This window comes from Caretta caretta, chromosome 14, assembly GCF_965140235.1.
Source record: "Caretta caretta isolate rCarCar2 chromosome 14, rCarCar1.hap1, whole genome shotgun sequence".
NCBI classification, from domain to species: domain Eukaryota; kingdom Metazoa; phylum Chordata; order Testudines; family Cheloniidae; genus Caretta; species Caretta caretta.
Genome location: NC_134219.1, coordinates 15335249 through 15349661, shown reverse-complemented (window position 1 = coordinate 15349661; position 14413 = coordinate 15335249). Strand labels below are relative to the sequence as shown.

General features: G+C 50.2%; 1 protein-coding gene across 1 annotated transcript; it reads right to left on the bottom strand.

Moving 5' to 3' along the window:
- Positions 1 to 1257: 1257 nt before the first annotated feature.
- LOC125621490 (melanin-concentrating hormone receptor 1-like) lies at positions 1258 to 13361 on the bottom strand. Its single transcript, XM_048818341.2, has 2 exons — positions 12026 to 13361; positions 1258 to 5417 (listed from the first exon to the last, which is right to left on the bottom strand). The coding sequence occupies exons 1-2, from the start codon at positions 12093 to 12095 to the stop codon at positions 4369 to 4371; spliced, it is 1119 nt and encodes a 372-aa protein (XP_048674298.1). The 5' UTR covers positions 12096 to 13361; the 3' UTR covers positions 1258 to 4368.
- Positions 13362 to 14413: the final 1052 nt, after the last annotated feature.

The following is a 14413-nucleotide window of genomic DNA, read 5'->3' as shown; positions in this document are numbered from 1 at the left end:
TCACTGCCATCCAGGAGCCTCACTTGCCAAGACCCTAATTGGGCCAGGCTTTGCCAGAATGGCTATTACTAGCATAGTGGCTTTCTCCACAGGTGTATTTAATTGGCTGTGCCTGCTGCTGGTGCTGTGGAAATGGCACTGACAAGAGACAAAGCAGGGAGCCCTTTGCTCTTTGAAATACAGACCTTTCCCAGGACACTTTCAGGCTGGCTTCTCTTCTCTTAGGAGCTGGAGAGAGGGCCTGAGGAGGCAGCATGTGGAATGCCTGAGTGAAGAAAAACCTCATGGGAACCGGCAGAGAGGAACCTACTAAAATTGGTAACGAGAGCTCAGCAAATATGTGATTTTTCAGTGGAGTGGCTGAACCAAAAAATCTGGAAAAAAATGCGGGTCATTTCAAACAAAAATTGATTTTTTTTTTCCTTGCCAGAACAAAAAAATTGTGTGTGTCAGACACAATTGTGTACAGTGTTTGGAAGAGGCACGTCAAAATGAACCATTCAGACTTTTTTGAAAATTTTCCCCTCATTTTTTATTCGGCCAAAACTGATTGCCAAATTCAATCCAAATTTACAAATAGTTTTGGTCTCCTGGAAACCGAATTTTTCAGCAAGTTTACTAGTCAACCAAAATCCCCCCCCCCCCCCAGCTTTACTGGAAATGTTGCCTTCTCATAGTGGGAGTTGTGGGGGGGGGCACCTCTCTTCAGATGCAGGCTTAGAGGGAGGCCCCCACCCCGACAGTCAGGACCTGCTCATGCTGACTAGTCAAACCGTTGCAGAATCCCATTGAGGCTACAGCCAAGCTCAAACAGCCTTTAAGCATTCGTTTTAAAATGGGTGTAAGCTGGGGATCTTCCAACACAACTTTGCCCTGATGTAGACCAGAGACTAAAAGCCTGATCCTGGAAAGATGCACGGTGTCTTTCCCTTGATTTCAGTGTGAGTTGAGGGGCATTCAACACCTTTCAGGCAGTGCCCAGCACCTTGCAGGATTGGGCCCATATGAGAATAGACTAAGAGGTGGAGAGGGGAAAGGATGCCACCAAAGACCATTGAAAACTAAATTTCACAGAGAGCCACATTTCTGTGTAACCTGGTTATGCCCTGGAAAAGGTACCCACACATGCTCACAGAGCCATTTATAGTTCTGGCTCCTTGACTCATTGGCCAGCCTGTGATGGGAAGTACAAAGTATTTAGCAGCATTAGGCTTGCAGTACAGGATCAGACTGCACACAGGCCTGGAGCCAACCAGCTCAAGAACAAATGTCTTTATTGTACACGAGATAACAATATGGCACTCTCTGAGAGCCAAATACCAGCAGCACAAAGTACACAAGAGGCCTTAGGCCCCGCAGACACATCCAGCTCAAGCTTTGCGGATAGATGGATAACTACACATGTTTGTAGCATACGCAGGGAGCTTTGGGGAAATCCTCTCAATTTAAACTCTGCTGGTCTTGATCCCTGGAGAGGTCTGTGCTGCCTGCTCAGAGATGCACGGGAAATGCCCGACTCCTGCAGGGTGGCAGAGTCTCTACCACAAGGACCAATATCTCTGATTCACACAAAAATTAAATGAGCCCTCTCCCTTACCTAGGGGGATGTTTGATTTGTTTTTGCATTTGTGGAGCCTCTGCTCAGGGGGATTCCCTGTCTCCCTGCTTTACATCCCCCACAGTTCCTACTCCTTGCTCCATCCAAGGAGCCTCATCCAGAATCTCTCAACACCACTCCCTGATCACAGCCAGCCCTTAAGCACAGGCCATAGGGAACAATCCTGCTCCTGCTCTAGAGTGCTGTTCTGGGGGAATCTAACAGGTCTCCTCCACCTCTCATGTCTGTGATTTAGGCTGTCCAGGTGGGGCCCTGCAAGTTCCGCAATCCGTAGAGCAGCCCCAGCTCCCTCTCTGGCAGCAGACCCAGAAGGGATAGGGAATTAGCCCCCCTCCCCCTCGCCTCCGAACCCCATTCTCCTTACTCCAGCAACAAGAGTGGAGAAGGCGCAGCATGGGGCCCATTGCTGCTTGGAACCTGTCCTGGCTCTAAGAACAGGAAGATGTTATTGAGTGACAAGGCCTCAGAAGGTGAGCCTGCTGCCTCCACACCAGGCACAGCCCCTGACTGACCAGGGGAGTGCGGGACATTTTGTTTTATGCCTGGTTTGTGAAGAAAGGACCTATTCGTTCTGAAGATCTTCAGTTCAATGTAATAAGACCCTGCTCAGCTAGGAGTTAGTGGAGCACTGGCTTGGGCAGAAGGGAAGATGAGCTGCTGCTAAGGGGATTTTCAGTCCCCATGTTCATCCCCTCCCAGAATTTCCTCACTCACTCAATTTCTTTTATTAGAATGAATTAGAATCAATCTCCACTGGCTACCCCCTCTCACCAGAAAAGGAGCCACAATCCTCCCTCCTTCCCATTTCCTTACCCAACTGGAGGGTGACACGGGATCTATTCGCCCTTCTTGAGAAGAACAAGACTCTCCTTAGCAAACCCCCAGGCCCTGTTCCTTATCTCTTGCTCCCGCCTCCTGAGGGAAGTTATTGGCCAAAGAGCAAGTAACCACAATAAAGCTCCCCCTAGAATCTGCACAGGTGAGTTAAATTCCATTCAGTCGGGATGGGAACAAAGATCAGAAGAGGAAAGAGTATGTTATAGACCTAAAGAGCTGACTGCCCACCCATCTACATTTATCCTCCAGGGGCAGAGAACAATATTGGGAGACTACTAGTATGGTCATGGGATGTGTGTGGTTGCACTGGTGTATGTTGTTAGAGAAATAACTGTGTGTCTATATGGGGTTGCCTGCATGTGTATCAGCTAGTGTGGATATAGGTGAATGTGTGGACATGTTAATGGGTTTTGTGTACTTATATATACACACATGCCTACAAACGTGTGCGTGGTTTCTGAAGAATGTTTTGTGGTTGTCTGTGTGTAGCTGCATGGAGGCGTGCAGCTGTGTGGATGAGTGTGTGATTATGAGGATATGAATCAGTTCCTTTGTGCCGTGTGTAGTCCCTGTAGGAGTGCATGTGCAACAGTGTGTCGTTGTAATGTTTCTTCTACATCAAACACATTCACAACAGTCACTTGCTCCTTGTTTAACAAGCAGCTTAAGACTTTCCTAACTGGCTCCTGGGACTCCTGTGCAGTCTATCAATATAATCCCCAGCATTTAGCTGATCCATTTCCCTCTAACAGGTGAAAGTACCTCTCAGTCTCTGGAGAGATAGAGCTGCATTTGCCAAATATGGACATTTTGGTTTTAATTGGCAGTATTATCATTATCCTCTGGAAGTCCCTTAAGCAGCTGCATTTTCTCAGAGCAACCTCCTCCCATTCTCTTCCTCTACACACATCTGCCTTTGTGCACGCTGTCTTGTTTGGAGGAATATTTAAAAAGCCACCTGTGTAATATTCCCTAATGAACATGCAGATTGATGGGCACAGAGGGAGACTGAAGGAGACGCATGAGGGAAGCAGGCTCAACTGAGGGAAGCAGGCTCAACGGGATGACTATCTACAGATCAGGTGTTAAGAGCAGCAGCTTTGCTCAACTGTGAAATCCCTTGAAGTGGTACAATCACTATCTGCCAGAGGGCCTGATTTTGCTTGCAAATATATAGAGACAGCTTGTCAAGGCCCCAGCATCCAGTTCCTGAATATTCATAGGTCGGCCAAGCAGCACAGCTCACTGGAGGCAGGTTGAGACTTCACCAAAAAGTCCAGAGGATCTTGGCAAGGCAGGAGTTCCCTCACTAATGCTTGTGGGTTTGTTCCCCAGGCACTTTGAAGGCTGCTTTGCTGAGCAGTTCCTTGTCTTTTTGCTTCTGGAATTTAAGCATAGGCCTCGATAAGCTCAGTTTTCTAGCCCTCCCCCCGCTTTTTAAAATAGTCTTTTTGTAAAGTTCAAGTCTTAAAGCAAGAGGGTCCATATCAGCTTCTTTCCCACAAACAATGGTCAAACAGTAAGGACCCATTTGAGATCCTTTTGCTAAAGGCTGGCATGGCATTCAGTGCCAACAAAATACCTTCCGAAGACTTCTCTCTCTTCATGTCTCCCTCTTTTTCCCTTTTCCCTCCAAGAGGAGCCCAATGTTTTGTGTGAAATTAAAAGGAATTCCCAGGTCGTTCCTCAGTGGACCAAGGAACCAGTATGCAGAAGCTCTTAGATCGGGGTAGATTGAATGCAGAGCCCTGTAATGAGAGAGGACTCGACTGTGCGTCTCCAAAGTGGAAGCCTGTAGTCCATGTGCTTCACTGAGGGTAGTCAGAAGCTACTTCTTATCCACAGCCCTCCTTACTTTGTGTCATTCCCAAAAAAGAGCCCCAAAGCCATCCTTTGGCGTGACAATAGAGTCCCTAGTGAACAGCAACAGTCACAGGCAGTGAGTGTGGGGAAAAGTCCTCCAGAAACTGAGTCTGCTGAGTGGATTCTGGTGCAAGCTTTAGGCACACACTGGCCTCTGTTGCGCTGTTGTTGTTGATGGAGCTACTGTTGCGGAACTGCTCCTTGGCAGGACGGATGGCCACCATGAACTGGCGCTTGAAGGTCTCACTCAGGGCAATGTAGAGGAAGGGGTTGAGGCAGCTGTTGGCATAGCCCAAGCTAATGGCGAAGTTATAGGCATAGAAGAAGGCAACAGAAGGTGTGTCAATGCCGAGATGCACCAGCTGGAGGATGTAGAAAGGGGCCCAGCAAATGAAAAAGGCAGAGCAGATGGCAACTGCCATGCGGGTGACTTTCTTGGTACGTACCTGGAGGCTCCTCTGGGGAAGGGGGACCACGGTGGTAGCCATGTGCTGGAGGATCTTAAAGTAAACAACACAGATGACAATCAGTGGGATAGCAAAGGCCAGCATGAACTGGTAGAGCGTGAACCAGTAGACATCAGTCTCAGGGTTGGGAAGCAAGAGAGCACAGCGGACAGTCCCATCCTCCAGAGGCATCAGACCTGCATACATCCACACAGGAATGATGGTCAGGAAGGAAAGGAGCCACACCAAGCAAATTACTGAGGCTGCTACACATGGTGTCCGGACATAGGTGGATTTCAGAGGGTAGACGGTTGCCAGGTAACGGTCGAGGGTCATCACTGTCAGGATGTTGGTGCTGGTGATCTGGCTGTTAGTGTCCAAGGCGGTGATGATGGTGCACAACGGAGCCCCGAAATACCAGGCACCATTACCAAGGAGCTGGTGGATGAGGAAAGGCATGCCCAGCAGGAAGAGGAGATCCACGATGGAGAGGTTGAATATGAAGATGTCGGGCACAGTCTGCTTGCACCTCAGCTTTTTCTTCTTGACAATGGTGTAGATGACGATGAGATTCCCGACAATGCCCAGGAAACAGATGATGCCAAACAGGCTAGGCATGATCACATTGGTGTAGGGGGCTGCCCTTTCTGCCACTGCCAAAACAAACCAGAGCCATGAGTCTTAACAGCCTGGGCTTCATACCCCACTGTGCCAATACCCCTGTGTAGCTGGATCTCTCCTCAGCTCAGAGACAGGTTTAAAGAATTCTGAAATTGTGTGGTTTCAGAGTGGTAGCCGTGTTCGTCTGTATCAGCAGAAAGAACGAGGAGTACTTGTGGCAACTTGGAGACTAACAAATTTATTTGAGATAAGCTTTCGTGGGCTGAAGCCCACTAGATCAGATGCATGTAGTGGAAAATACAGTAGGAAGATATATATATACACACAGAGAACATGAAAAAAATGGGGGTTGCCATACCAACTCTAACGAGAACAATCGATTAAGGTGGGCTATTATCAGCAGGAGAAAAAAACTTTTATAGTGATAATTAGGATGGCCCATTTCAAGAAGGTGTGAGTAACAGTAGGGGGAAAATTAGTATGGGGACAAACTAAAAACTATTTCCCCGTGCTTATTTTCCCCCTACTGTTACTCTCATGTGCTTGTCAACTGTTTGAAATGGGCTATCCTAATTATCACTACAAAAGTTTTTTTCTCCTGCTGATAATAGCCCATCTTAATCGATTGGTCTCATTGGAGGTGGTTTGGCAACCCCCATTTTTTTCATGTTCTCTGTGTGTATATATATATGTTCCTACTGTATTTTCCACTACATGCATCTGATCAAGTGGGCTTTAGCCCATGAAAGCTTATGCTCAAATAAATTGGTTAGTCTCTAAGGTGCCACAAGTACTCCTCGTTCTTTCTGATGAAATTGTGTGGATACTAAAGTGGGGGTAACTTACACCTTTTCCTGCCCAGCCCAATGCACATGGCACACCAGCTTAGTTTCACATTTACACCCACTTTGCCATATAAGCATCCCCATAATGCAGTGGTTTTCAAATTTTTTTTCTGGCAACCCAGTTGGAGAAACTTGTTGATGCCCATGACCCCACAGAGATGGGGATGAGGGGTTTGGGGTGTGGGAGGGGCTCAGGGCTGGAGCAGAGGGTTGAGGTGCAGGGGTGAGGGCTGCGGGGTGGGGCCAGGAATGAGGGGTTCAGGATGTGGGAGGGAGCTTTGGGCTGGGTCAGGAGGTTGGGGTGCAGGAGGGGGTCAGGGCTCTGGGCTGGGGGTGCAATCTCTGAGGTGGGGCTGGGGATGAGGGGTTTGGGATGCAGGAGGGTACTCTGGGTTTGGGGGAGTCTGGTCTGGGGTAGGGGTTTAGGGTGCAGGAAGGGGCTCCAGGGGTGGGGCTGGGGATTGGGGTGTGGGGTTGGGGCTTACCTCAGGCAGCTCCCAGCCAGTGGTGCAGCGAGGGTGCTAAGGCAGACTTTCTGCCTGTCCTGGTGCGACAGACTGCGCTGCACCCTGGAAGCAGCCAGCAACAGATCTGGCTCCTAGGCAGAGGCACGCAAGCATCTCCGCGTGGCTCTCACCCACAGGCATCACCCCTCCCCCCACTCCCATTGACCTGTTCTCGGCCAATGGGAGCGTGGAGCCAGTGCTCAGGGCAGGGGCAGTACATGGAGCCCTGTGGCCCCCTGTCTAGGAGGTGGACCTACTGCTGGCCGCTTCCAGGGCACAGTGTGGGGTTGGAACAGGTAAGGACTAGCCTGCCTTAGCTGGGCAGCACCGCCGATAGGACTTTTAACGGCCCAGTCAGTGGTGCTGACCAGAGCCACCACACCCCAGTGCCTTACATTCCACGACCCAGTACTGGGTTGCGACTCGCAGTTTGAAAACCACTGCCATAATGTACCTCAGTCCTGACTTGAAATAGCTATGCCAGTGTATCTCAGCTCTGACCTACCTCCTGCAAGAGGTCTCTAAAGCTTCACCTAAATACTAAGGCCAAGGTTTTCAAAAGCAGGTGCCTAAAATTAGGCCCCTGAGTCCATATTTAGGCACCTGATTTTCAGTAGTGCCGAGAACCCAGCTGAAGTCAATGGAAGCTGCAGCTGCTTAGCACTTGTGGAAAGCATTAGGCCCAGATAACCACATTAATTTTCACTTGTTACAATGATGGTCTCTGTAGGTTAATGGCCCAATGGCCAATGGCAACTCACACCTGATTTCTCTGCATGACATCCCAAGTCTGAGTTAGTGTTTGCTGAGCCGACTGCCTTGTCAGGAAGTGCCATGTACCACATGTGCAAAGAGAAGACCACCACCATCCCCAGCTGAGACAGATCACTTTTTATCTCATTATTTTTCTCCTACGGGGTATGTTGATTCCATGATCAACGAGTCACTGTGTAAATTATTTGTGTGCTTGTTGAAATGATATGCACTGCAGTTCTAGCATCCCCTAAGCCCACTGTATGACTGGCTCTCATTGAATTGCAGATGATTCAAACTGATTTTATTTGGGAACACTTTTCAATTATTCCATTCTTCTGTCTCCTTAACAACTTGTTCCTGCCGAGGTGTAGTGCAGGAAGGAAGTGGGGGACATTTACAGTAGAACCCAGAGAAATAAAAACTAGCAAATATGTCACTAGTGTTTGGTCCTTCTGAACAGCAGATACCCATTCAGGGCCAAGTATTGCCAGTTAAAACATCCTGAGTCCAAACTTTTATCTGCTACATCAGAGTAAATCTGGAGTAACTTGACAGAAGTCAATGGAGTAACTCCCAATTTACACCGAGGGTGGGGTGGGGGTCAGAGAGCAGGATCAGACCCAGAACTAGCAAAACAGATGTGTGCCACCTCAATCATGTCATGTTTGCTTTCTAGGGAGCAGAGATGTGACAAGTCGCTGGTACCACTATGCTTTTGACACTTGGAAGCCTCAGGATGAGTCATAAACAAAGCCAGGTAGGAACATTTTGAATCTATAGCAATATGCATCCTATCTCAAGCATCCGCACAGTTGACAGAATGCAGCCAATCAGCCACAAATGGGAAGAGCCTTGTCATAGGTAAAGCAGACTGGTTTGCTAAGGATTCATATTTGTATCTCCAGCAAAGACAGCCCCCTGCTGCTTCATCTGCTGTTGATTAGAAACGGAAGTGAATGATGAGAATCTATTTGGCTGATGTCTTAGGAACACTCTGTCCAAACTAACTGAAATATATCACCCATAAGAAAATAATCCGTATGCCTGTGGGATTTTCCTGCCTGCGCCCACCCCCTATGTTCAGCTCATAATAAAAATAACTTTGGCACAGGCTGTTTCCAGGGGATTAGTGACCCACTGATCTTAATAGTCCCTGTCATGGCTGTGGTTGAAGTGTATCAATTCCTCCCAGCTGGTCATTATTCCCCAAGAAAAGCCCTGTGCTCTATGGCCTTAAATAACACTCTGACATAGGAACACAATTGAGACCTGTTGTTGCTCCCACATTATCAAGCCTACACATCTCCAGAGTGTCCAGACTGGCCTCCCTCTTTCCCAGGGCCTGGAGACTAGAAGAATAAGACTCTCCCTCCAAGCTGCTATATAGTAACTAATATGAGATGTGTCCCCCTCCCCCCCTTCCAGGAACAGGGAGGATTGTGTTATTAAAACACAGGACATTTTAATGGCTGGGAGTCTGAATATAATGTATTTTGCTGGTGTACAACTGAGTTTTTTTAAAATGCTCATGGTGGTTTTGTAATGTTTGGTACAAGCACAAATAATCTTATAGCAAAGTTTATGTAAGCACAAAGGCCTCACATAAAAGATTATTTATATAGTGCCTTTCATCCTGAAGGATCCCAAAGAGCTTTGCAAACTTTGTACTTAAAGCACCACTAAAAAGCAGCCAACGCTGGGATGGAGGGCAGCATGCATGCAGACAACTGGTGCAGTGTGTACTGCAGGACAGTGGAATGAACGGGAAATTTTAGCAAATGAGACACAAAGACAGTCAGTGCAGTGTTGGCAGGACCTTAAGGTTTAAGGCCATATTAGTAAGTGATGCAATGAATTTAGTGGTTTCAGAGTAGCAGCCGTGTTAGTCTGTATTCCCAAAAAGAAAAGGAGTACTTGTGGCACCTTAGAGACTAACAAATTTATTTGAGCGTAAGCTTTCGTGAGCTACAGCTCACTTCATCGGATGCATTCAATGAAGTGAGCTGCAGCTCACGAAAGCTTATGCTCAAATAAATTTGTTAGTCTCTAAGGTGCCACAAGTACTCCTTTTCTTTTTAATGAATTTAGTGTGCATGTGCACTGGTGCCTTCCACTGAATAAAATCAGAACTACTCAGCTGTGTGGATTAGACTCTGTACTGCTACCATCTGAAGGAGATTCTTCTTTAGCTCAAATGGGTAGGGACTTTTAGAGCAGAAGGATCTGAGCTCTATCTCCATGGCTCTAGTGAAAGGCCAAGTGGCCATCAACTGCAGAATTATGACAACTACTTGAATTCTTATATGGCAACAAGATTTGTCACAATTTCATCTCTACGTCTCATCCTGTGATCCATACTCAGTCAAAACATTCATTCACTTTAGTGGAAGTTTTGCCTGAGTGAGGATCACAGGACCTGGCCTACAGACCTTTATCTCTAAGGTGAGAATGTACTTGTAACAAATGTATCCAACTACCTATTAAACTGTCTTTTAGTGTGTTTGCTAATGAAGGACTTAAAGTGAAGCATTCAATAATAAAGGTGACTGTCATCCACCTTCTGAAATAAGGAGCTAGATCCTCAGCTGCTGTAAATATGCATTGCTCTATTGCAGTGGTTCTCAAGCTTATTTGATCAGGTCTCCCTTATTTGTGTCTGTAGTCATGTATCCCCCGCCCCTCCCCTGCCCTCCCAGTACATATGCTGCCAGCCAGCTCTGAAGGCAGAGGGGAGAGCAGCAGCTGCTGGCCAGGCACTCAGCTCTGAAGGCAGAGGGGAGAGCAGCAGCTGCTGGCCAGGCACTCAGCTCTGAAGGCAGAGGGGAGAGCAGCAGCTGCTGGCCAGGCACTCAGCTCTGAAGGCAGAGGGGAGAGCAGCAGCTGCTGGCCAGGCACTCAGCTCTGAAGGCAGAGGGGAGAGCAGCAGCTGCTGGCCAGGCACTCAGCTCTGAAGGCGGAGGGGAGAGCAGCAGCTGCTGGCCAGGTACTCAGCTCTGAAGGCGGAGGGGAGAGCAGCAGCTGCTGGCCAGGCACTCAGCTCTGAAGGCAGCACTGTGCCAGTAATAGCACAGAAGTAAGCGTGGCCATGTGAAAAGCGATATCTGTAAATATCACTTTTCACAGCAGCCTTAGTGCCCCATTGCCACCCTTCTGCGCTGCTTCTGCCTCCCTGGGGCTGATGGCTGGAGCCCCACCACCTCCAGGTGAGGGATTGGGAAGGAGGGGGGAGAAGAAGAGCCAAGCCTGGGCTGCCTCCCATTGAAGGATGGAGGTGTGTGGGAGGACAGCCCTGGCTGTCAGCCCCCGGGCAGGGGGGGCCTCCAGCTGTGCCCTTTATCCCCACCTCTGGGTTGTGCACAGCCTTTCTGCCTGAGCCCCGTCCCCCCTGACAGACAGAGTTCTTAAAAAAAACACCCACATGCGCTTGCGCCTCCCTTGACACTTTCCTGCACCTCCCCTGGGAGGTCCCCTAGTTTGAGAACCTGCTTCTATTGATTTCAGTGTCAGATTCTCAGCTCCATTGAAGTCAATGGAATGTCACCAATGTACACTACGGAGCACCTGGCCTCATGGGCTTCTCCACAGGATAAACCGTATTGGCGTCAGACTATAAGATGGTAGCAGGGTCCAGCGGATAAAGCAAAGGTCCCAGGACCTGGGTTTCGCTCCCAGCATTACCAGATTCCCTTTGTGAGTCCAGCCAAACGGCTTACCTTCTGGGTGCCTCATTTCCCAGCTGTAGCACCGCGATGACGCTTACCCTCCACTGTGAAATGCTTTGAGAGCTAGGGCTGAAAAGTGCTGCCATAATGCCAAGAGTTATTATTATTATTGCCTTATGCTCAGGATGCAGTGGAAGTATTTCAACTGCCTATGACTAATTTTAGAATAAAAAATAAAAAGGCTGAACCCAAAGGGTGACGGGCTTGCCCTGGAGGGATGAGCCTTCTCACTGGCTGCAGTGCCTGGCACTACGGCTCTCGGTTAACTGAAAGGGCTCTTTGCTGGGAACTTTGCAAGCTGCCGCATTCAACTTCTTCCCTCCCTTCGCGCTCTGCAGGGAGCCCCCCGGCGGGGTCCAGAGAGCGGCCCCCAGCGGAGCTGGGAGACCAGCGCAGGAGCTGTCCAGCCCCCGCTGGTTCTGAAGTGTAACAATTTCACCAACTTGCCGCGTGTCTCACTGGGGTGGGGGCACGGACGAGGGAGGGGAACTGAAGCGGAGAGCGCAGCCCTGTTCCCCGAGGCAGAGGCGCTGAAGCAGAATCTCTCCCCTCGGCCCAGGCTCCGGGCATCTTCTTGGAGCAGGTTTCGTCTCAAGCCCGGAAAGTGCAGGGCGTTATAGCGCGCCGGTGTAGGCGGGGCCAGCGCTGGGCTCCCCCAAACCTCCGTGTACCGGTACCCGGCACCAATCAAAGCACCAACAAGAGACCCCCTTTGCCAGAGGCTTCCCTGCCCACCTGTCCCAGCCCATCCCGTAGGGTCTGCTGCCGCTGCTCTCAGCCCCGCCGCCCCCCCCCCCCCGCCCGCACTTACCGGACCCGTTCCTGGGAGCCCAGGCGGAGCAGTTCCTTGGGCACAGGGGCGGGGAGTTTTCCGAGGCCATCTGGCATCTAGGAGGGGAGCCACGAGGCGAACCTCAGCCGGATTCCTCGCCTTGCCTGGACGCCTGCCCGCTCCCCGGCATCTCTCTGCAGGCCACGGGGCGTGGGAGAGGGAAGGGGCCGGCGGCAGGCGGGGCAGGGTCCCTTGGGCAAGTTGGCAGGGAGCCGGCTCCCCGTGCCGGCCCCGGGGGACTTCAGCCGGCCGCCGGGCTGGGCGGCTGGAGCCGATGTTCCGGGCGCTGCACGGGTCTGGCGGCGGCTGGCAGGAGCTTGGCTGCTTAGGTCCCGGCTCCGGGGAGAGCTGCGGGGGAAGCGGAGCCTGCAGCCCCTAGCGGCGGGCGCCGAGTCAACCTCCAGCGCCTCTCCCCTGCCCGCCGCGGGATCAGCCCCCAGTCACTGCCGCCGCCGCAGCGCGCTGGCTGCCCTGGAGGAGCGGCGGCCGGGGCTGGTCTCCCGCCCCCACCCCGGGGCGCTCAGCGCCGCAGCGCTGAAATCAAAGAGCAGCTGACTCCGGCCGCCACACACGAGCGTTCACACACAGCGGTGTGCTGCATGGCATTGGCAAGCGGCGCCGCCGAGAGCCGGGGGCGGAGCGGGGATGGAGGGGATCGTGCCCAGGAGACAGCGAGCCAGCCAGGCAGCCGCTTCCTTCCAGAATGGGCCTGTGCCCTGGCAGGCTGGGGGAAGAGGACAGGGGCACAGGGTTCATCCTGGTGTCCTAGCCCTCCCCTGTGGAAAACCTTGCTGGGCTTTGGATCAGGTGGAGTGGGAGCTGTGGGGGGCTGAGGAACCAGCTCCCAGCATGGAGGATATCTTCTCCATTCTCCTGGTGTATTTCCTCTCTTCCCACACTCCTCCCACTCCCAGGACTGACCCCCAGCTAGGGCATGGTCCCAAATACAAGGAATTAGCACAATGATTCCCAAACTTCCTCACACTGGGTCCCTCCAGGGCTCCCTCTCATCTAGCTGGGAGCCTCCCCATTTACCAACTGGAGAAGGGCAGAGTGGTCAGGAGTGCCTGACATTGGTTCATGACCCTCCCCAGAGGCATGAACCCCAGTAGACAAACCCTAAATTACCACATGGTGCCACCCCCGATTTCCCCTTCCTGGAGCTGAAATCCTGTAGAGATGGTTCTGCTCAGCCCAGTCAGACACGTACGTCACCAGCTATGGATCTCGGTGTATTGTCGATGAGCCCCATATGGATTGAGGTTGAGCTCAGCAGTGCTCCCTTGGTTGTAATGAGTCATTTTCTGGCCAGTGAGAGTTTGCTGTGATCAGTTTTTGTCTTTTCGATTGTTCTGCTTTCCTGGCGGCAAACAGGCAGTATAGATTTCTCTCACACATACGCACAAAGTCCTTTCCTCAGTGAGTCAGAGCAAGCACCACTAACAGATTTGAGAGAGCACTGCTGTGAGCTGTCAAGACACCAGATAAATTACCCACCGAAAAGTGTGTAAACACCAGTTTCATCCTCTGACCCACCTCAGCGCCCTCTGACTCAGGCTGCATGTTTCATTCCACCTTTGAGATACTTCTTCTTGTAATCAATTCAACATTTATTATTGAATTATTTATTGATTTGATTCCTGAACCTGAAATTATTTTTTTAGACTTTAATTTTAGATCTAGCTCTCCCCATGTACCATTGTGAGGGCTGAGATCAGCTGAGTGGTTGCTTTTCAAAAGTGCTGTGCACCCACAACCTTAGTTGAAAGAAAAGGAGGACTTGTGGCACCTTAGAGATTAACCAATTTATTTGAGCATAAGCTTTCGTGAGCTACAGCTCACTTCATCGGATGCATACTGTGGAAAGTGTAGAAGATCTTTTTATACACACAAAGCATGAAAAAATACCTCCCCCCACCCCACTCTCCTGCTCGTAATAGCTTATCTAAAGTGATCACTCTCCTTACAATGAATGTGTATGATCACTTTAGATAAGCTATTACCAGCAGGAGAGTGGGGTGGGGGGAGGTATTTTTTCATGCTTTGTGTGTATAAAAAGATCTTCTACACTTTCCACAGTATGCATCCGATGAAGTGAGCTGTAGCTCACAAAAGCTTATGCTCAAATAAATTGGTTAGTCTCTAAGGTGCCACAAGTACTCCTTTTCTTTTTGCGAATACAGACTAACCCGGCGGTTACTCTGAAACCTTAGTTGAAGTCAGTGGGAGCTGAAGGGACTCAGCACCTCTTAAAATCAGGCCCTTGGTGTGCACTTCTCATGACTCATACATGGATTGTCATTTCAGCAGGGTTTGACCTTAGCACTGCAGCTTGGATCTCCAATCACTTAAGCTGAAGGAGTCTAT

Coding starts and splice junctions, on each gene's coding strand:
- LOC125621490 (XM_048818341.2), bottom strand. CDS start 12,095: ATGGCCTCGGAAAACTCCCCGCCCCTGTGCCCAAGGAACTGCTCCGCC. Junction 5,418..12,025: donor GGCTCCCAGGAACGGGTCCG/GTAAGTGCGGGC, acceptor TTGTTTTGGCAG/TGGCAGAAAGGGCAGCCCCC.